Genomic DNA, 23,421 nt, shown 5'->3' with positions numbered 1-23,421 from the left:
TATTAACAAACAGCATGTTTATTTACTTTGGACACAATTTGAGATCTGATGGTCATTTGACTTCTATTTGTGCAGGATGTTTGAGAACAAGATGAAGGAGCTGGAGAAGGAACTCTCCCAAAAGAACATCCGACTGTCTGAACTCAAACAACATCTGAAAGAGATGACAGAGCGGGAGGAGAGAGCTCAGATAACAATACGACAACTCGAGGATCAGGTGGCAAAAACTTTAAAATGTGTTCCTGTTATTTAAGATAGTGCTGAATCTAGAAGTCATGACAATCTTTGGTAAGCAGATACTGACCAAAAATGTCCATTTTTCAAACTTCTTGTTGTTACCCAGGCTGTTTTTAATCCAGCATCTTATCCCTCTACTGCATGACTTTTTAATTTTTGGGGAGCTTTAGGGTGACTAATAATATATCAATCATAAAATTTGACACCTTGCCCCCCCCCAAACAGATATTGGTTTGTTGCTTCAAGGCAACACTGTGCGACAAGGGTAGTAAAACGCCAAGTTATTCTATAATAAGTTGCATTAGTACAACAAGGATGAACAAATAAATAAACAACAAATAAACTATGTAAACATTTCACAGAACAATAAAACACATCCAACATTTGACCCTAACCCCATGCACGCACGTGCGCACACACACACGTTGTTTCTCCATCACTTTTGGGGACCTTAAATTAACTTACCGTAATTGTCGGGCTATAAGCCGCTACTTTTTGCACAAGCTTTGAACCCTGCGGCTTTTAGTCAGGTGCGGCTTTTCTATGGATTGTCCATGAGCGGATTTGTTTTGTTTGTTCCGCTGTTGTACAGCACTACGTTGCCTGGCGGAAGGATCGGAGTTCAAGAGTGGTATGTTAGTCACATGTCCATCCGCCAGGCAACGTAGTGCCGTACGAAGTAGCGCGAAAAACAAACTTCAAAGTAGCGCTACGCGTTCAGCTGAAGGCGTGGATGATGAGCGGTGATAAACTTGCAAAAAGCAAGTTATGCCCAACTCTACCACTGGATTCTGACAGCGTGGGAAAGTGTGAAAACATCCACGATCACCAACGGATTTCGAAGGGCTGGACTGCTGCCTGATGGAGAGGAGGCTCTTCAGAAGGTGTTCGACTCTGACACTGACAATGAGGATTTCTTTGGTTTTGAAAGTGACAACGAAAGAAAGGAGCTGAGAGTGGATGATGAAGCCACCCTGAGCCTGTTCGTTTCCGACACTGGAGAAGAGGACTTTGGTGGTTTTAGTGCGCAGGAAGAAGAGAAAGATGGTGGTGAATGACTGACTTTTCTTCTTGTTAAAGCTGTGTCACTGCACCTGAGCCTAAAAGGTAGTCTGAATCTATTTTTCTGGTGTGCTGTAGGTTATTGTTATGTACTACATTTGTTACTCATTTATGAAGCACAGTACATGTTTTGTACTTGTAATTACCACTACTTGTACACATACCCTAAAAGGTTATGCAAATATGTACCCATAACTTGTTTTTCAAAATATTAATAAAAGTGGTGTGTCTCCAAACAGCCATCTCTTTCCTGACAATTCGATTTGTGCATATTCTCTTACATATGATAAGTCAACATTGAAACACCTGCGGCTTTTAGTCAGGTGCGGCTAATGTATGTACAAAACAGGATTTTCCCCTGCTTTTAGCTTGTGCGGCTAATATTCAGGTGCGCTCTGTAGTCCGGGAAATACGGTACATTAATTTCCTGGAGACTTATCCTGACTCTACCCATCACAAGTCCCTGCCTGAACTTTACCCTAACCCTGACTCAAGTCTTCACCCTAAAATATAATGATTTACCTTGCAATTTGTCCCCATAAAGTAGGCGAGACCTCACAATGTGAGTGTGTAAACAAATTTGTGTCCCCACAACAATAAATAATACACGACCACACACACACAGACACAGTTACTTTACCAACTGACCCCTGAGCTCCTAAGTGTCCCTTAAACCTCATTCAGGCATCCACACAAGAAGAGTGTCACTCCCTGAAAGCTCACTGTCCTCACTTTCTGAGGACAGAAAGTGCACATTCCCTTGGTTTCCTTCCATAAAAGGTATTTACATCCATGTCCTGTAATTATGAGTAGATTGTGAAGTAAAAACATTGACTATGATCATATAAATGCACACAAACACATCTCTACACACATATGCAAATGCATTATATTGCCTGAAAAAAATTGGGCTAACTGTGCAGTGTTGCCTTGAGGCAATGAATGAAAATTAACAGTTTTACTGTATAAATGAAATTTAAAAAGTAGAACAATCAAATATTCTTCTTCACATATTCATGCACATACAAGTATTTTTAATATACATGTATTTCACTATAAACATGTAAAATAGTGATCTTTATCTTGCCTCCTAATGAGATGTCTCATGTAGTGCACCTTGCAGAAAGCCCCCCCCCCCCCCCCATGAAAGTCACACCACCTTCAACTCATTTTATTGGAAAGAGATGTACCTGGTAGCATTATTTGAAGGGCCAGTGTAAAGGATGAAAATGTGGTTTGTTGCCTCAGGGCAACGCTATGCAGTAGACTAGAGGGTTAAGTTAATTTGGACAGCAAATTTTTTTTGTAGTTTTAATCATATTTTGACAAAAGCATCATTTAGTTTTAATGTCATAAGATTATAGTACATGAAATCTAAAGTTGCTTCAGTGAAATAAAATATAAAGTGTAAAAGTTTGTGTTTTTAGAGTTGCTCCACAGTTCATAACACGTCTTATTTTCCTTGACATTTTGTCGTGTTTTCAAGGGAAGCTTTAGTTTTTAGTAGTTATCGTTCTTTTTTCTGTGGAAAAAAGAGATGACAAAATCTATGATGTAACACGGTTATGTCTGTGACAAAATGTTTTGTCTTTTTAGGTGCTGTATTTGATTGATACTATCAGTTTGTCATTCTTAGGCTGACGTGTTAAAAACCTTTCCTGCTGCTGGAAAAGGTGATGCAGGAAGCAGCAAGGCCTTCCAGGAAATCCGGTACGTTAAACTTCGCATGAAAATTTTTTTTTTTTCCTTTGTCTGAAACATTCAACTTTACATTTTGCTTTTGACTAAACTCTACATGTCATGTATGTGAAGACTGGCCAGCACTCAGCTGGGAAAAGAGAATGAAGAAATGAAACGAAGGATGCAAGAATACAGTGAACGATACGGCGAGACGACATCTAAACTAGGCGAGTCTTCCAGCTACACTGTTTTGTCAGCGTGAATCTGAGGGAGGTTGGGACTTTTTTTTTTTATTTTTATATATATATATATATATATATATATATATATATATATATATATGCGCCGTCTTAACAAACACCTTGATAGGTATGAGGTACAGTACTGTCTAAGGAAGAATCATGATGGTTTCTCTTCTTGTGTCCATAGATTATGGGAAACTCAAAAAGCTTCTGCAGGCAGCTGAAACTGAAAAAACCAAACTTCAAGCTGAGGTCACGAAGCTGAAAAAAGAACTGGAGAACTTTGACCCAGCATTTTTTGATGAAATCGAAGACCTGAAATATAACTACAACTTAGAGGTGAAGAAGAATGTTCTGTTGGAGGAGCAGCTGAAAAAAGTGTGTCAACAATTTGGGGTAAAGGCAGAAGTGCCCAGTGTGTCTATCACTTAATGTGTGGTATGTAAGTCATGCTTTTACAGTCACATTCCTTGGAAATTTTGAGGAAGGAGTTTCCTTTTAACAATGAAATGACACAATATTTTTGTGTTAATATGTGAATACTAACTTATTGTTGTGAGAATGTAAATTTGTACGTAACATGAAAGTTTTTTTCTGTGTACTGTAAGTCACTTTTGTATTCTGTCAAATAAAAAATTGTTGAATAAAATGTTAATATTTATTCATTCATTCTTCACTTAGCAACAGATGAGTTTTGGGATACAGTATATATAAAGTGGTCATTTTTAAAGGGAACCCCGGCTATTAAGACATGTTTGTGCTAAAATATGCACTGTGCTTTCAATAACATATGTGGTATTAAAATATGCCAAATGTTTTCCTTTTAAGCACATTTTATATAAAACCGATTTACCAGTAGGCCGCCATTGTTATTTACTTCTCAATGTACTCTGGGTAGTGACGTCACACGGTTGCACCGCATCGAGTTCAGTTAGCAGCGCACTGGAACTGGCTTCAGTTCAACGTTTCCAGTTTGAACCAGAACAATCCGAGAGAGAGAGAATGAAAATAGTCAACCAGTACTTATTTTAGATGAAGATGAAAACAATCCGTCACACGAGGACGCGAGAGTGAGGGAAAACTACTGGTGTCTGTGCGGCTACTGAGAGCGTTTGTTGTAAAGAGCTCAGTTTTATGGCAGCAGCTATCCATGGCATCGCATAACCGCGTGATAAAAACATTAATAGAATTCTAATTTTTATTATACAGTGAAATTACGATTGGCACGGGCAAGCAGTAACCGCACAGACACCAGTAGTTTTCCCTCACTCTCGCGTCCTCGTGTGACGGATTGTTTTCATCTTCATCTAAAATAAGTGCTGGTTGACTATTTTCATTCTCTCTCTCGGATTGTTCTGGTTCAAACTGGAAACGTTGAACTGAAGCCAGTTCCAGTGCGCTGCTAACTGAACTCAATGCGGTGCAACCATATGATGTCACTACCCAGAGTGCATTGAGAAGTAAATAACAATGGCGGCCTACTGGTAAATCAGTTTTATATAAAATGTGCTTAAAAGGAAAACATTTGGCGTATTTTAATACCACATGTTATTGAAAGCATAGTGCATATTTTAGCACAAACATGTCTTAATAGCTGGGGTTCCCTTTAATAACTTAACTTGCTAAAAAAAAAGCCAAGTTGGTCAGTTATTTTTACATTAAAGCAGTACACATCTCTGCAAAAACCATCTTAAGTTTTGATTCACTCCACCGTTTCTTTTGGGTGCCAAACGTTAAACTTTGGCAGTCAGTTTTCTCCTTATTTCTTCCACTAACAGCTCACTCACTGTAAGCTACTCTTAAGACTTTCATGAATTCAAAAAGCAGCAGTTCTTAACTGGTTTCTGTGGAATAAATTAATCTATATGAGTATAGGATTGTAAATCACTCGCAAGGAATTACAGATGAAATATCAGGGATCTATCAGCGAAGCGGCAGATCCTCACAAGACCGCATGGACTTATAGTTCAAAGTGAATGTCCTGAAGCCGGCTGAAGCAGTGTCCATTTAGTGCTACAAACGATGTAAACAACTCCGTGCTGCCATAAGCGTCAACACGGATGGCCGTCGGCTTGTTACCAAGGCAAGTGTTCGCTTCTGGCCACTTCAGTCCCAGGTGATGACGATGGACCTAACAACACACACAGAAGAGCTTGGTGCCTGATTTCACACTATTTAGAACACTGAAGCATGAAAGCATTGCTCCCTGTAAACTGCTTATGGCAGCTCAATCTTTTAATACAGATACTTAAATCTATTTTATGTACTGAATAATATATATATATATTATCCCACCTTGATGAGAGTGCCGTCACTGCAGTGCCAGACTATGCCCTCAACTCGACCGTCTGGATTCTCATGAAACCAGGAGCACAGCTGCTGGAAGTCCACAGGTGGTGGGTTTCTGATTGGGACACTCCCATGTGTAACCAGGCAGTGGACAGGCTGTTTTTTGCTGCCCAGCCCTGTTTGTACAATATTAATGAACCTTTGTTTACTTCAGTTTTTCTTTTAAATCAATCACCCAATGAAGTTAATTAATCTTAATCATTTATTAACATAACAACATAATTAATTCCTAATTCCTAACCACAGCTTATATATAAAAAAAAAAAAATGAATGTAGTTTCTATTACCATAGGGGTTTCCATTGACATTGGTTCCAATAAGCTCCAGTGTTTGTTCCTGGAGCTCAGCTAATGGGACTGATGTGATTTCTAACATGTCTTCGTTGTCACGTCGAGGCCTGAGAACAAGAGCAAGCCCAACGTTGTAATCCACCACAGAGGAGTGCCAGCAGTACTGCTTGTTGTCTCTCTCCACTGGAACCCAGCCTACATATTTATAACAACAAAGAAAAGTACTCGTCATGCTGATGGTTTCCATGTGAAGGACGATACTTGCTGCTTATCATCACTTTGACACTTACCCCCATTTTTCTACATAAACTCTTTTACATAGACATAGGTGAATTCACTGCACACAAACTAAAATGAGAACTAAGAACCTGGAATATGTCCATGTTCATCGGGCACTGGACGGCCGCTGTGATGTTTGACTCCATGAGCTGGGATCCATGTTTCTGGCACCGGTTTAAAATCTTCCTCTATGTTCCACGTGAAACCTGAAAGAAAGCCCGGAAAAATAAAACCCTTCCCCACTGCTAAATGTGTTATGTATTAACATTTTCCAGGCCTTTTCTTTTTTGGTCCACACTCAATATTATCACAATTAGCCCCATAGGTTTCTGGTAATTATGCTTGTGTATACCAATACAGTGGATTTTTAAGTAATACTGTTATTAAACCCTTTGAATTGAGGCTCAGAATCTGCTTCAGTCACTAAAAACCCACTGTGGTGATGTGTAGAAGCAATATTACCAAAAAGAAAACGTGTTCAAAAATCTTGGGGGAACTGTTTTTGACAAAGTTAATCTACCTTTACAACTTTTGTGAGAATGTTGGTACTTTTTAAACCTCTTCTCTGTTTGTTTGTTTGGTCTTCTGTCAAGTCGAGCCCACAGGTAAGGCTGCCCTAAAGAAAACAGATCAATTCCACTTAGAAAACTACAAAGTAGTAGCAGTTTGTAGATGCTGACTAGGAAATGATCAGTGTTATTCTGAGATCTTCTCACCTTTATAAACTGTAACATAGCAACAGGTGCCATCAAGTTTTTCAGTGGCAAGCGCACTATGTATGTTAGCCTGCAGAGCAACAGGGTTCACATTTTCTGTGGCAACAACCTGAAATTGCTAAAGAGAAGCAAAACCATGTTTGATCAGTGCAAGATATAAATGAAAGTGACTATACCCAACATTAGTAACGGTACCATGAATGCATAAATCAGTTATCTACATATTATATAGCATCAAACAGAAGCCCCACATTATAAACCACCACTTTTCAATTATAAGTTTGGGCTTGATTAAAGAACCAACAACAGACTACATGACTGTGCTGACACTGAATCAGCTGCACAATTCATCTAATGCAATTTGAGAATAATTTCATGACTGCAAAGTTTTAGCAACCAGAGAATCAATTACATGAAATATAAGTGAATCCCATGAAAAGCGATTCTCTTAAAGTATATCTCCTATATATCTATTAACAGGTGCTGATTCAAACAAATGACGTTTCAGTTTCTGGCTATTTTCAAAAAACACACATGACTACAAGACTACATTTATCACAACATAAAAACATAACATTAAGGAGATACAAATGAGGTGCCAGTGATATGAGGCCCATGATCATCAGTATAAAGTGTCATCATTATGCCAAGATTAAAGCGTTCTCTACAGCTCTAGATGGATGGATGAAGTATATCAGTTTGGCAAATGATTCAAAAACACTTATTTGAAATCTATCACTCCACTGAAAGCGAAATTATCTTCAAGTGGTGTAGAGTTTGAACGAATGCCAATGTGCTCACGGCACATATGACATGAATTAGCTGGTTGCTCCAGCTAATTCAGAGAAAACCTGTGCAAAGGAAACAGGCCTCCAAGAGCCACAAACTTTAATCCCAGGCTCTGCAGGGAACTCTTGCACCTGGTGGTTTTAAGGCACATGCATTTAAAAATCAGAGAGGGGGAAAAAATTTGAAAAACATTACAGTTTGCCAGTTAGCCTTATATCAAGTGGATAAGTGGATATGGCATGTTGAGGCTTGGGTGTGAAATTGATGGTTTTCCGGGGTTTTATCGTTAACTCGGTTATCCTGGGTCTTTTCCCGTGTTGTAGTTGTGTGTCTTATTTTGAAAGAAATATTTACGCGTTACCATAGTGACCAGAGAGCATTAAGGGGCAGAGAGGAGGATGTTACTCTCAATGTTGTTGCCGTATTTCACGAGGACGCTGCTAATAAAGTTACACAATTACACAATGAATTTGCGTTTATTATTATAATTACAAAATATCATTGTTTTTGTCTTGGTTGTTTCATTTTATTTTGCTGTGTTTATCTGAGACACCTTAAAGGCCGGTCCATGAAAATATTGTCTGACATTAAACCGGTCCGTGGAGCAAAAAAGGTTGAGGACCGGCGTGAGTAACGGGCAGAACAATTACAATCTCTTCCACTAGAGAGCAGTACAGCTACCTGCTCTAATTAAATAGGTTGCCAACTGCCGGGAAAACAGAAGATGATGAAGAAGAAATTAAAAAGTCATGCTGTGAGACGACGCAGCACATCATAGCAATAGATAAATATCTGAAAAGAAAAAGTAGTCAATCTGACCCAGATGAAGGCCCTAGCATGAGTAGTGGTTCTGCTGTACCTGGTGCACAGGAAAAATGATCAATATGCTTTTTGTGACATTTTTGTTTGGTGGTGTGCCATGTGATTTTTCTAATGTGAAATATGTGCCGTAGCTCCAAAAGGATGGTAAACACAGCCATAAAGTAATATGGTGGTAATTATATTTCTGTTCCATCAATAGGGTAACCATTCTGAACAAATCAAGTCATTTCTATGTTGTTTGGGCCTTGGACAGGCTGGAGACCTATGGATGGATGTTGTTTGATGTATCGCTGTGGAGAAAAATCTGGGGGGCCAGCTAGCATCCTAAAAGACACTAACAACACTTTTTCATCTTCTGCCTCCATTTCAAGCATCCTCCTCTGCCACAAATAGCCTCTGCATGGCCTTGTTCACTCTGGCCGTCCCCTTTTCTTCCCTGGCTCCATCCTTCTCTCTGTCTTCGAACATGCCTTCCAACTTTCCTCTTTGGCCAGCAGCAGCACAACTTCCATCCACACCCTGTTGGCCAACAGCACCGTAGGCGGTCGTTCTTAACCCAGGCCTCAACTGATCTGCTATGGAAATCTCATTCTTGATGATTCACATGGTTGATTTACACCAGATGCCCTTCCTGACACAACCCTCCCCATTTCTGCTGGGTTGAGAACGGCACTAGCACTACATCGGCTTGTGGCCCCCCTGTGGTAGGGTTCTAAAAGAAAAACTAAACAACCGCTAAAAAATGAATAAAGAAAATGATAGTATTAAGTTACTGATTATCTAGGGAAATGACTGAAATAATTCTTTGCAACGATTTAACTTAAGGGTAAACAGCTAATGTGTGAAAACAGACTTTTCCTGTTATATGTAGTCCTATCCTGACACCTGCAGATCTCTCCTTTGAGCTGTGTATATTAACATCAGATAGTAATACCTCTACAAGATCCCTCAGAGCTCAGTGAGTGAATAGTAACAGTGTCTAAAGTCTTTCGGTAATGAGCATCAGTAATTAATATCAATTCTCAGAAACAACTTTATTCATTGATTTTTTTCCTGTAGGGTTTTAATGTTCTACAAGTCTCACTGACTACAATCCTGAAACAAGCCATCTATTTGCACTTCCTTATATCAAACTTGCAGTTAGGTTTAGCCTACATTTGAATTATGTAAAGATGCTCTCAGTCTTACACGTTATGAAACATTAATTTAATGTCAGGTTCTTCCATGCCCTTAACGATAGAGCTGAAATGTCCATAAGTCTTTTAACTGGCACGTTCTTCCTCTCTTCTTCTGCTTTCAAGTAGCCCGGCCAAAATTTTCTTCATTCCAGAGTTTGTTTGTTTTTTCCAGACTTGCAGTGACTAAGCCTGCAAGAGTGGTCTGCATATGTCTGTGTGTTACCTGACAAAGAAGATTTTGGTGCTTTGGTAAAGCTTGAGTAAGTAGGAAAAACCCTTCATTCAGCCATGCAGGTATTTGCTCTACTCTATTCATCACACAGCACTGGCTCTACTCGACTCACTGTTAAAAACTGGAAAGTTGGCACAGCAAATAACTGTTTGATGCCAGATTGCACCACATTTACAATAAATAAATAAATAAATCAGACAGAAATTTCTCTGCTGTTGAAACCAGCTGCACAACTATTTGTCACGACGACCATGTGTCAGTTAATTTGTTCAACCTGTTGTCTACATTATGCAAATCAGTGTGGTCCTCTGCCGAGGAAGACCTGAGGTGTGTCCTCGTGCTACAGGCGAAAGGACAACAGTTAGCCACCTCCCCCTGCTCTGGCTCAGACATTTACTCTGCTTACATTTCATTTCCAGTAAAAGATAAAAAAGACACGACTAAGAACTTGTTCACGACGGGTGCTTCTCCGTGCTAACAACTGTAGCAGCAAGAGATACCCATAATAAACCTACTGCGCCTGATAATGTGTCTGCAGATGCATTCACCTGACAGTCGCGTTTTCTGGACTGTTCTTCCATCACGTCTGTCAGAAACACACACGGTATCTTCTGCTGTACGGAACCCAGGCGTCTCATTTCGTGTGCTTTCTACCAAAGCTGTAACTTAACGTTTACAAACATGGATGAGCAAAGCAAAAAAAAAAATCAACAACGGTTTGGCTCTGGAGTTGTCGTCTTCTTCGCTGGTTTTATGTCGGTGAGTAAATACCGAAACGATTCATTACCGCCGCCATGTTGCTGCGTTGGTAACAACATGTACCCATGTGTATTTGGAAGTATATATTTTTTGCTATTTTACGTGAAATAAATGCAAATAAATGTACTTTTACTGGATTGGCAGAGAAGATTTGGTAAGTTTTTCATACTCGTCTCTGCTGCACAATCCACACATGCATTTCTTTGGGAATTAAATGGCGCCCTTTAAGAGGAAATAAACAGGCTTTGCAACAGTATTTATTGCCAAGATGCAAAGTTACAAAGAAATATTTGCCCAAACACAAATTACCCGACTTTTTGTGCTAAATCTAGATATGCATATGTCTATGTGTGTGTGTGTGTGTGTGGGGGGGGCGGGGGGTAGAAGACACTTGTAAATAACATTAACACAATTTATTTTCATAATAAAAGTAATAATAGTATTACTTTGAAAGCTTGTTTGTTAGTATCGGTTGTCTGTAATACAGAAATACAGGTCACACAATTATTATTGTATATTTTCAATATTATTTTACAATATGGTCTGTGTCAGTTACATATTTGTATTGTTTTTTTCTCCACCACCAGGAGCGAAGCATATGTTGGCTTCCACCTTCATTCATGTGTATATGACAGCAAGTCTAAACATAGAGCCAGAGTCAGTTGTCTGTAGCCAGAAGAGTCCTGCATCAGGCTGTATAAAGGATTTTTATGAGTACAACAATCAACCGAAGAGTTTATGACGTAAATGATCTTCTAATCTTGTTTTTATCAGACAACACAGCTGTGTCTACAAAAACTTGCACAAAATGGTCATATTACTCTGAAGAGTTTGCTTTGATGTCTGATTTCACACACAGAGTGATATCACTGGAGTACTTGTGGTCTGATTCTTCTTCATCGTCATCATCATCATCTCCTTGCGGTCCATACTGGCCGAGTTGGTTCATATCATTATCAGTAAAATTCCACATCTCTGTCTCGATGTTATCCATCTGCTGCCAGTGAGACAAGCACCTGAAAACATTCCTTTTCCAAAAAGACAGAGAAAAGTGTTTTTAATAAAAGACAACATATGTGGATTACACCACATTATTGCAAACAAAGAAACAAAAGTTGTTTCCTTAAGTGCTGAAAACATTACTCACACTTGAAAGTACCACATAGCGCTTGCTGCAGTCAGGAGCAGAAGAATGATGCCAAGAACAATAACTGTTACATGTAAAGCTGATAAAGAAAAACAACAACAAAAGAAAACAAGTAAATAAGTTAATTTGATTAAAATCATTTATCCAAATGTTTGGGTTTCTTTTTGCTGAAATGATGTTAGCAAAATCAAACAATGAAAAAAGAAGATATTGCAGAACATACCTCCTAGAGATGGTTTTGTGGGGCTCTCAGTCTGTGGCAGCACCGACTCAGAGGAAGCTGGGAAATTGAAGGCATGAGTGGAAGCAGAAAAGGTAAAAGTGGTACCAGGGGGGTTCAGAGTGGTAATCGGAGGCAAGGAAACAGGAATATGGGTTGAGAACGTTTTAAAAGAAGGGGTGGCAGAGGAAGAAATCCTTGCTGACTGCGATGTCTTGACAAGCACATCAGAAGCTGAAGTTGAGGGTGTGGGCTGAAGTGTCGGCTGAGATTTTCCTGTTATTGACTTTTTTGTTGAGGACATGGACTTTGTTGTTGATGTGACCAAATGTGTGGTTTGAGTTGTCAGTGGAGTTGGAGATGTGGGGGATTGTGGGCTGGCTGTTGTCTCCAAATCTGTTAATGCTGAGAAAATCAATGGTTCAGTTCTATTTAAGTGATCAGATGCTGTAATTACAGGCAGTAATTAGGCACAACATGAAAACCACTTGCGGGTCACAATCACACTCATTGTTATGTGCCACTCAGACACTTTGGTCTTGGCATTAGACATTTGACATCTGTGATGGATGAATTGACGTTTATGGCGTATATTAGTCTCATAAACTAAGAAAATAAGTAATACCGGATGCATTGAAGCAGAAGACGCCAAACTCTTTATCTGCTGATGTCTTCCATGACACTACCCCGATATTGCCTTGGCCACAGTTTTGTTTAGGGGAAATTCGTGGGATGACGGCAATCTGTTCAGCTATCCAGCCATATCTGTTAAAATAGTAACAGTAATATAGTAATGGTTTTTATCCACATATTAAACAACAATCATTATGGTTAAAATTAGGTCAGTCTGTCCAATTAGTTTTGAGCCACAGAAAATCAGGGATTGTGTGTAATTTATAAACAGGGAATGCAAATGTTAAACTCCTTGATTTAAATAATCTTTGGTTTAATTTAAAGTGTGATGGTGTAAGAAGGCAAAATTACCCCAAAAAAAGTGCCACTAACCAAATATATATGGACCCAAGTGCTTATGCAATACATCGATCTTGTGTATTTGGGACAGTTAGTTGTGTTTTCTAAAATATTTTTATGTTATTACTGGGAAACGCATTCGAGTTAGTCGCCTGTTTTTGTGCATGATTTATTAATATGAAAAATGCATATGGGTCAACATGTATTAAACCCTAGTTAAATGCTTTCTGCTTACTTGCACGTTTCCAGTCCATGTGTGATTGCTTTTGATATCTGATATTCCGTCGCCATGGTGACATTTAGTGAAAGACAGGCATCTCTGGCAGCTGTGAAGTTCAAGGTGTAGTAGGTTCCTCCTTCAATAAGCAGGAAGACTCCAGTGGCTCTGTAACTCTCAGAAATTACTAACAAAAAAATTTTAAAGCGAATTTTCTTTGTAAATAAATTACATTGAAAAGATGGATGGATGTAAAAGAAGAACTGACTGTCCTGTGAAAAGCCTTATGATCTGTTACTTATGATGTAAAGTATACATATCAATATACAGGTAACCACAGTGTGTACATCTACTTTACAAAGAAATAAACCATAATATGAGCGCGCACACACACACACACACACACACACACACACACACACACACACACACACACACACACACACACACACACTCCGTGTGCGACAAAGAATACTCAGAAAAACATTTTAAAAAATCATTTTTTTAATCTTTTGCTAATATATTAAAGTTTAATATCACAGAAGGAGCCACACATCTTCGTCTTCTTAACAATAAAATCTGATGGCAGTCTTAAAAGACATTTCAAAAACACAAGACTGAAATTTTAGAATTTGAAACGCTAAACTTGTGGGATATCCCAGGATTAAATCTAAAAGTGAATGAAGAAATAAACATACAAAAACCTTACCTCTATTTAAAGTGGATTCGCAGGTTTGTAAAAACAGGGCAAACATCACAGGTAATACTGATGGCAAACAACAAAGTCTTGCCATGTCTTGTATGACAAAGTATACCCAACGTGGATGACGGTGGAGGATCAAATAAACTGAAGCAGAGGGAGAAGCCCAAGAACAAATGTGACAGGGAAGAGAAGAGGAAACAGGAAAAACAAGGTCAAATCTGCTTTATGGCCTGTTAGGAGATAGGACACGCATCCTCATGAGAAAGACCTTCACAGTAACTCTCTAAACGTTATTGTTTGGGTGATCAAATTGCAGATGCATGACATATATGACATTTAAAGCACTAATCTTGTACTAGTGATAACATATTAATGATTTCCAAAGCAGAGATATAGGAATATGGGTTTCATAAAAGAATCAAATAAAAGGATGTAATAATCTAAACTGTCAATTGGGTGAAGAGTTTATTCATTTTTAAAAAATCAAACTTTACAAGTGGATATGGTTAAAGAAGCCTTCTTAAATGTTGTTTTGTACTATTTGTATGAGTTTGAGCTTTTCTGCTTCGTAAGCATCTCTGATGAAGGTATTTTTTCACTCCATAAGCTGTAGGAAAAGGAATTTCCTCCCAACTTTTCCTCTGCTGTCCTCACTCTTGCTGTCTGCTATTGGAACCAATTTTATACGTATAACCAAGTTTCCTCTGTGTTTATATTATGTTTCAAATCATCACATTCACGGCACCTATCAAAGATCAAAAAAGGAAAAAAAATCACGACTCATGGCACATAATCTTTGAACTACTTGTATATTTAAGTCTGTCTTTCACAGTAATGGTGCAAATGTATTTAGAATTGTTTAAACTGCTGTGTGCTTGTTTACTTTTTAATTGTTTTAAGTCCTACATCGATTATGCATTGATCAATCATTTGTTTGATCTTTTCATTTCCTAAAGCGACTCAACATGTAGCACTATATCAGCCCCAGCCCCTTTCCATTAACAGAGCTTACAAAATACATACATAATGTTGATATTATACAATTTTTTCAAAATAAAATGATCAATCAATGGACTAAAAAGTGTTGTATACAAAAATATAGTGTTGTATATTTTAAAAAGTATAGAAAAAATAAACCAGTTTTAATCTATTCATACAGCACCAACCCACGACAACAGTTAACACAGGGCTTTTATATTATAGAGACAAACTGCAGGAGTCCCTTTATGAGGACTGTATATACACTTGCAAACACTGAGAAGAAAAAGATGCTTAAAAAAATGTTCAACTTCAGGAAGGGTGCACAGCTGGAAAGCAAAGCGACAAAAAACATGTGTAGAAGCACATGTTATTTATGATTTGTGACCAGTAAGTTTTTTCCCTGGTGGTTAATGCATAGTAACATAAACAAGAGAGCTTCATGGTATTCTGCAAGGTAATTTATATAGTATATTCCACATGGACAAAAAAAATACATAACAGAATTTTGGGATCAAATCTTTTGGGATAATAAAAATAAGAAGTGGCACACTAAATGCTTAAGCCTGGAGCATCATGTGAAACGCCTCACTGCAGTTTAGTTTCTATCTTAGTAAATACCAAAAAACCCCAAGAAAAACATTCACACGGGTTTTTATCATGAACACTTGAATAATGCACTTTCATGATTAGATGAGAACATCTAATCATGAAAGTAAAGTTGAATGATTTTCAGTGAAAGGACTCATGAATATTTTTGCATTAATTTTTTTTATGATTAAAGTTCAGTTCAATTCCATTTTATTTATAGAGCGTCAAATCACAACAACAGTCACCTCAAGGAACTTTATATTGTAAGGTAGACCCAACAAAACCCAACAATCAAAGTGTGGCATTTTCAGTTAAGTATTAAGTATTGAGTATTAAGGTTATTTATTAATTACGTATTGATTGCATATGGATTATCAACTCAGCTGACGCATTTAACTTTTTGCACTATTAAAACTAGCCTTTCAATAAAAACGATGCATGCTTTCTCATGTAATCTCTAATCATGTGATCAGACCTGGCATTTGGTACCCTGAACACATCATAATCACGAGTTAAAGGCAGGTTAGAATGACGAGTACTTTCCCCTGTTGTGTTAAAACTTGCAGTATCACCACTTTCATTCTACTGCAGGAAGCAAAACAGTCCAGTGTGTCCTACTGCAATGACTCAGTGACTGTTGTGTAAATAATGGTGCTTCCTGCCTTCTTCAGGCTGAAGCAGTAATGACTGAGGATAGTGATAGACTGCTGGTCCACTGATAGGCCCAGGAAAGATGTTAAGTGGTCACACTTCCTCGGTTGGGTGTGTCTATCTTCTTCTACAGACTGTCAGAAAATCACGAACCAGTAAAAAAAAAGTGTGAAAACATGAAAATGAAATCTGACATCAAAAGAATAGGTCTCAGTGACCTTTCAAGTATAGATATAGAGGTGTGTGTGTGTGTGTGTGTGTGTGTGTGTGTGTGTGTGTGTGTGTGTGTGTGTGCTTCTGTTGTTCTGATATGCTACCCATGGTTACTGGTCCTTAGTTAACTGAAAAAACTTTAAATACATAAAAATAAATTGACACCACTGACTTTTTCAATTTCACATATAAAAATTATTAATAATTTTAAGGCTTTTTAAGGAATAGAAAGTGTCCTCTTACCAAAACACAGAGACTGTTTGCCTCAGTGCGTTTTCTGCTATCGTGTTGCCCAATAAATGTTGAATGAAGCTGGGCTGGTGATAGGATCCACCCAGTGAACCAAACATGAAACTGAGAACTTTATTCAGGTTGCTGGCCTATGTTCTAACAACAAACCGGGAGCCCTTGTTTTCCTTTGGTGACAGTGACATTTTGGCAAAACTGCATCAGTCGTTTTGTTTTTTTCTCTTTTTCTTTGAAATGTCAATCAGGGCCAGATCGCACACAGATCTGCAGATGTCCTCGCTAGATGACAGCCTGTACAAATCTTTCTCCATGAGCAGCAGTAACGTTAACAGAGGCAGCCGGTTCAAGGATGGGGTAACGGAAGAAGTTAAAGTCCTCTCCAGGCCGTCCAGGAGGCCTGTGCGGGCGGTCAGGCCAGTCAGCGCCGTCAGCTCCAATGGCTCCTTCCTCCAGCTCAATCATCTGCAGGGGGAGCTGGTCAGAAAGAGGAAGGTAAGAAGGTAGAAAAGGACAATGAATGTTTTCTTTACAAAATGTAACGTTAAGATTAAATAATTCGTATTAACTCTGATTCAGCATTCAAATATTCAGGCAATTGTAAAATCAGTTACAGAGCTAACACACACTTTTTTCACTTTTAGAAACATTTTTATTTGTATTTATTTATTTTGTAGATTTTACTGCTGAGTTCTCATATGATTCATAACAGCAGGTGTAACATTTAACATCCTCCAGCTTCACTGTAAGAGCATCCTTACAGGAAATGTATGATAAATACTAATAATTCATGTTGTGTAAGCCAGTGCACTCGTGACCTCTCAGATATCTAAGACCTTGGTTCAGAAGCTGAATCCTTCTGGGAAAACCTGAAGGAAAAGAGTTTCCCAGACGAGCGTAAAAAATTATCACACTCGTATTATTATTTCCAAGGCCAGTTAAATGATCTTAAAAAGACGACATGAACCATAAACCATAAAACGTAAAACAAAAAGCATGATGAATGTGAAAAAAATGCTGTAAATATAATGAGAACTTGTAAAGGTCATAATTTCTCATGATGACATAATTCATTATTTTATGAGTTTGTATATTTCGGGGTGGGTGGTGGTGCTGGGGGGCGGCTCCGTAGCTTCTAGTTCACACTGTGTGTCACTAATAAATTCTCTCAGGAATGTGAGGACCTGAAGAAAGAAAACAAGTATTTATCAAACGAGATCCACATGGAACGGATTATGATGCGCACAGAGAGTGAGCTAACCATGAGGAACCTCAGAAACTTGAACCAGGAGCTACAGGCTCAAGTTAAGGAGGTACAGCCAAACAGTGTTATTAAATGGCACTAATAACCAAGAGATGAAACAGTAGGCCACTTATGAGCACAAAAACGAAAGTATAACCACACGCCTATATGGTAGTCAATCAGACTTTTTGGAAGGAATCAAGACATGTTCTTCTTTCAAACCTTGTCTTTACATCTGTTGGAAAACTTTAATTCAGTTACATCAAGTTACAATTGGCTTATAGCAGCTTCCTGTTCTCCAGGACATTAATGTTAGATTCATATGTTAAAACAGCAGCAAAACAGCATGTGCTTCTATCAAACAGTGTTTACATGCCAGCTTTAAATGTCAGACTAAATTTACAGCTTTAATAAAATATGTGACCTTTTTATATTTTGAAATTTATGTGTAAAGAAAACCTGCTATGGTCAGTTAGCCATTCCTCACCATGTTTTTGACAAATGGGCAACTGAATGTGTAGCATAAACCAGGAGAACCGTACTGCTTGACCCTACACAGAGAGGATTATGTGGCTGTGGTATGCTGGGGGAGATCTTTGTGGCAGGAAATGTGACTGCCTTTTCAGAACTGCCATTGTGTCAATGAGGGAACATGAGGGATCTTTACAGTAGGCATTCTTTAAATAAAAGTAAGTGTTATAAATGAATTTTTTATGTCCAGAAAAGCTTGTTAAGGTGTTTGAAGTCTTAGATCTAGTTTTATATAAGACATCTTATATGAATGTATGAAGGAGATGCATATTATTCCGCTAACCTATATAACCTAACCCATTCATGCCAGCTAAAGCAGACCCTTGTCACTCCAAAGGGTTAGAATCACGTTACGTTGGTAAAACAAAGCAGGCGTCTACTGTTTCTCGATCATGTCACTGCAGCACGCATTCACCTCTCTCTGTGTGACCCAAATCAGCTGAAGCAGAAGCTGTACCAGAGCCAGCAAAGGTCGATGTTATGTTCGCGAGCTGCAGATGAAGCAGAGGAGTCCAGGGCGGAGGCAGAGAAGGGCAGGGCTGTGGCTGAGGCTCGGTCCCTGGGCTTTCAGCGGGACAAGGATGCAGCTGAGGCTGACAGGGGACGTCTGAGTGAAGAGCTGCAGAAGCTTAAAAAGGAGGTAAACACATGACAGAGAACGCTGATCTATTAAGCTGAATACAATTCCATCCATCCATTCACTTCGCTTGTCCTTTTCAGGGTTGCGGGGGGCGCTGAAGCCTATCCCAGCTGTCTTAGGGCGAGAGCTAAATAAAAAATTCCTTTGATTGTTTCTTGTTATAAGACTAGAAACAGTACTTACAGTATTCACATAGTGGAACCTGATTAGGTAGCTATTTGCCAATCTGTAAGTAACGGGAATTATAATGACAGATAAATGAAAATGAAAAAGTAAGGAAGAAATTGGAGAAACACCCTTCAACCATGTTATGAGTGTTGATGTTGCATAGTCATACCACCAGAGGGCACTCTGCAAAGCGTTTGGCGCACCAAAAACGCAACAGCCAGCGGATCTGAGCAAAGACGGGCAAAACAACTGTTAGACAAATCTGTTTTGTAAATTTAAAAGAAAAAAAACCTATTGGATGATATATGAGAATATCAGATTTTTAAATAACTAAATATTATCAGTCCTAAAAATCTTGTGTTGGTTGGGATGTATCACTTAGCTTGCTTTGCATCAGTTTGTTGACGTGATATAATATCGGACATGATGAGTTAGGAATCCTAAATAGATTGAAAATGACTTTTGATCATTAAAAACAAGCATTCTAAAGTTAGCTATTTTGGGAACATGGGAATATTTGACATGACTACACCATCGATTTTCCTTGATGTCACTTTGGGGCTTAATGAGTTAAAGTGAAGGATAAAGCCTTAAGAGGAGCTTTCCAGGATATGTACATGGTTTGTGACGCCCGTGTCATCATGGCAATCCATCGTCCAAACTGCAGATGCAATCTCTGTGGGCAGAAATAACTCAAAGTGCTTTTAGACGCAGTTTTCCAGCTCAGTTCCTTTTTTTGTTTAACCTCAGTTAATGAACTTCCTGAATCAAGCGGGAAGATTAGTTCATTCAATCAAAGCCCGTAACACTTAATTTGACATCTGCTTTTTCTTTCTGCAGCACGCGAACATGCAGCTTTTACTGGCACAAACAGAGAAGAACTACTTTGAAAGTAAGCTGAAGTTGGATCGGGTGTCTGGAGAGAAACAGGCCCTCCTGCAGGAGAGCAGGAGCCTGGAGGCAGACAGAGATGACCTCCGACACAAGCTGAGGAAGCTCACCCAAGAAAATGTCCAAATTAAAGAGGGGTAGATACATTTTAGTGACACCTGGCAACTGTGATTGATTTTCTTACATCCCACTAAATCATCTTTAAGTACTTCTCTTTTCTGATTTTTGCTTTCAGGGTTTTGTTTTGTTTTTATCATTAATGAAAAATAGGAGTTGTGCTTTAGTCCTAGCTTCTTCTACATAAATAAGAAGTTGTACTGCCTTAACAAGAGTAGATGAGGGAAGCAATAATCCATCCATTCACTTCCACTTATCTTTTTTCACGGTCGCGGGGGGCACTGTGGGGCCTATCCCAGCTGTCATAGGGCGAGAGGCGGGGTACGCCCTGGACAGGTCACCAGTCTGTCGCAGGGCCAACACACAGGGACAGACAACCATTCGCACTCACATTCACACCTATGGGCAATTTAGATTAATCAATTAACCTTTCCCCACAAGCTGCATGTCTTTGGACGGTGGGAGGAAGCCGGAGTACCCGGCGGGAACCCACGCAAACACGGGGTGAACATGCAAACTCCACACAGAAAGACCCCGGCCAGATGATGGGGTCTAACTCAGGACCTTCTTGCTGTGCGGCAACAGTGCTAACCACCGTGCCACTGTGTTGCAAATCTATGTATAACAGTACACTGTGTGAGCCCAAGAAGAAATAATTTAAACATCTTAGTTAGAGATGTCTTCTTTATTCCTTACTTTCCTGTCAAAAAAGTGAGATTTTTTTTGAGTGTGATAAAAAAAAACAACTATTCAGATTTTTTGATTAAAATGCATTTTGTACCAACCAGTGCTCTGTGATATACCAAATACACAAGCTCTTTTTAAAAATCCAATCTAATGCTGGGAATATAGAAAAGAGCAATTCTAACATCAGGATGTTAGACCTATGAACATGTTTGTATATGTGTGTGATTACTTTGACTTTTGTTTTTAGAGGGGTTTTTTTGGATTTCCCATTTATCTTCAGAGGGAATTTCCCAAAACTCAGTGTCATTGTCCATGACCGTCCGTGGTGCAACAATAACGGCCTTTTAGTTGATAGCTCTGAGAAAATTCAATTCAGCTGAGTCACATCAGCAAGGCAGAGGAGGAGAAAACAGAAACAAAGAGAAAAGTCAGAGGAAGCGTACTTGACTCCAAGACAAAGGAGCTTGCAAAGAAAAGCGTCTGGACTTCTTTAAGTTGCTTGAAGACGTTTCACCTCTCATCCGAGAAGCTTCTTCAGTTCTAAGGTCAAATGGTGGAGAGTCCCAGATATAAACCTAGTGGGAGTAACCCCCCCACAGAGGGACAAAAGGACCCCCTGATGATCCTCTAATCGCCTCCACCATTTGACCTTAGAACTGAAGAAGCTTCTCGGATGAGAGGTGAAACGTCTTCAAGCAACTTAAAGAAGTCCAGACGCTTTTCTTTGCAAGCTCCTTTGACTACGATGACCTGGATGACTGAGAACCTTCACAGACATATTGACTCCAAGACGTTCCGTACAATATATAAAGGACTTTAAGAGGCTGCTCTGCTAAGTAAAAGTGTAGAAAGTCTGTAAAAGTGTACTTATTTACCTTCACTGCATAGTTTTCACATGATCTCTGTGTTGTCCCGTGAACACAACACAAGATGACTCTTCTAAGAGTGTGAGGAACAGTACCAAAGACCAGGTGTGCTTATTTTGCACAGACTTCGAGTCAAACAACAAATACCTGACTGGACAACACAGTTAACAAAAGTGCTTTGAGTACTCAGAGTAGAAAAGCACTATATATATATATAAGCACTATATAAGGACCAGTCCATTTACCATTTTCAATTCACGTCTTAGGGATTTTCTTTATTTTCTTTATTGCTTTTATCCTGCAGACCAGAAATGAGAGTACGCTTCACAACAGGCTGAAGACAAGACGGTTTAAAGATTTAACTGGATTTAGCTTAAAGGTGCATGAAGATGCAGTCTGGCTATGATGTTCTAGCATGCAATTTCATCCTGTCCCTTCTCAGTGAGATGAACTGGAAACGCAGAGCAACAGAATCAGAAGAGGGGAGCAAAAGAGCTACCCAGGCTCGGCGGGAAGTCGAGGCAGAGAGGCATCTGGCTGAGAAGGAGAGGCAGGAGAGAGTGGCCGAGTGCCTGAGCTGGAGGGAGAAGTACCAGGAGCTGGCTGACATGTTTCAAGTTCAGGAAGACCTGAAGGCTCTGAGGCAGAATAAAGCAGTAAGACAGCACCACTGCTCTCACGCCCACTGAACAATTACAAAACAGTGGACACTACTGTGCTTTTGTGCCATCTCCCACCTTTTATCCCCAAACAGTCACGGAAGAAATTATTTGAACTGAGCATAAAATATACTGTTTAAATGATTATTTCCATCTTGAAAAACGTCCCTGAGTGATTCACTGTGGTACAATATTGCAAGTCACACGTTTGCAACAAGGCTGAAAGAAAAAAATTTTGTTCTGTACATTTTCATCTCTTTAAAGTAAAATCTTTAAGTGATTTTTTTTCTCAACAGTGTCAAGCCCACATCAAAAGCTACTTCCTGTGCATGACTGAAAGCGACCAGAGGGTTAAAATTCTCAAAAATCCAGATGGCACTCCGAGAAATTTCACAGTGAGATGATCCTACATCTCATACTCACATGAGAGCTGTGCATGTCTAGGTCTACAATACAGGACATTTAAAAAGTAAATCAGAAGCTTATGTTATGGTTTTTGTTCAGGAAGGAGATCCTGTATACATCTCCACTCCAGAGTCCAGCGTTGAAGAGCCTGAAAGGAGTTCATCTAGGTAAACACAAACTTTGGCCACCAGGGGGAAGCCACACAAACTACAATCGTTCAGATATGGTAGCAACATAAGATTAAAATTCTAATTTACAAAAACGTGAAGGCAAATAGGTAAGTGTAAAGCTTTTCTCTGGTTGAAGACCACTATTAAGAATTAATTGTGAACTGTATTCACTCAGGACCATGCTCAGGGTGACAGCACCACACATGGGGAGAGATCTGGGTCCGAGTCACTTTGATGAGCTGCCTGCCTATGGAGGAGAGCGACCCGACTCAGGCCCTCTGCGCAGAAGCAGGAAGGTGGTGGAATACTTCTGGATTCCCACAGATCAGGACTGACCACAAATGTAACCACATGCTGCTGGGAAAATCAAAGCACTCCAGTAGAGCTGCTGCTTGGAAGATTCAAACTGTTGTTCAAGTGTGAAGTATTTTATTGGACAGATGGAATATGTAACTGTAAAGCAGAGTAAAT

At 39.2% G+C, this 23,421-nt stretch overlaps 4 protein-coding genes across 5 annotated transcripts in view; 2 read left to right on the top strand and 2 right to left on the bottom strand.

Moving 5' to 3' along the window:
* Positions 1-3,653, top strand: part of cep290 (centrosomal protein 290) — a 42,094-nt gene extending 38,441 nt beyond the window's left edge. The window contains exons 49-52 of the mRNA XM_085359469.1: positions 76-217; positions 2,936-3,009; positions 3,112-3,206; positions 3,409-3,653. Coding sequence (XP_085215595.1) covers positions 76-217; positions 2,936-3,009; positions 3,112-3,206; positions 3,409-3,653 — 556 coding nt within the window. The remainder of the gene's footprint in view (positions 1-75; positions 218-2,935; positions 3,010-3,111; positions 3,207-3,408) is intronic.
* On the bottom strand, positions 38-10,586 carry rlig1 (RNA 5'-phosphate and 3'-OH ligase 1). 2 transcript variants are annotated; one of them, XM_085359468.1, is made up of 8 exons: positions 10,425-10,586; positions 6,856-6,973; positions 6,660-6,755; positions 6,229-6,345; positions 5,858-6,055; positions 5,517-5,686; positions 5,301-5,352; positions 38-154 (listed from the first exon to the last, which is right to left on the bottom strand). In XM_085359468.1, the coding sequence occupies exons 1-8, from the start codon at positions 10,512-10,514 to the stop codon at positions 144-146; spliced, it is 852 nt and encodes a 283-aa protein (XP_085215594.1). In that variant the 5' UTR covers positions 10,515-10,586; the 3' UTR covers positions 38-143. The 2 variants fall into 2 exon arrangements, with proteins under 2 accessions (XP_085215594.1, XP_085215593.1); XM_085359467.1 differs by lacking the exon at positions 38-154 and having other exon boundaries at positions 4,824-5,352.
* Positions 10,587-11,452: 866 nt separating this feature from the next.
* lyve1b (lymphatic vessel endothelial hyaluronic receptor 1b) lies at positions 11,453-13,985 on the bottom strand. Its single transcript, XM_085357752.1, has 6 exons — positions 13,901-13,985; positions 13,210-13,378; positions 12,628-12,767; positions 12,006-12,407; positions 11,783-11,861; positions 11,453-11,663 (listed from the first exon to the last, which is right to left on the bottom strand). The coding sequence occupies exons 1-6, from the start codon at positions 13,983-13,985 to the stop codon at positions 11,453-11,455; spliced, it is 1,086 nt and encodes a 361-aa protein (XP_085213878.1).
* Positions 13,986-16,675: 2,690 nt separating this feature from the next.
* Positions 16,676-23,285, top strand: LOC146628332 (uncharacterized). Its single transcript, XM_085357751.1, has 8 exons — positions 16,676-17,068; positions 17,746-17,886; positions 18,787-18,987; positions 19,996-20,183; positions 22,159-22,372; positions 22,672-22,770; positions 22,880-22,947; positions 23,126-23,285. Exons 1-8 carry the CDS (start codon positions 16,676-16,678, stop codon positions 23,283-23,285), a joined length of 1,464 nt encoding a protein of 487 aa, XP_085213877.1.
* The last annotated feature ends 136 nt before the right edge of the window (positions 23,286-23,421 follow it).

The sequence above is a fragment of the Diplotaxodon limnothrissa genome, linkage group LG7 (genome assembly GCF_057381915.1).
Source record: "Diplotaxodon limnothrissa isolate DT_005_m linkage group LG7, D_limnothrissa_male_GT1.1, whole genome shotgun sequence".
Lineage (NCBI taxonomy): Eukaryota > Metazoa > Chordata > Actinopteri > Cichliformes > Cichlidae > Diplotaxodon > Diplotaxodon limnothrissa.
This window is presented reverse-complemented; position numbering and strand designations above follow the sequence as displayed.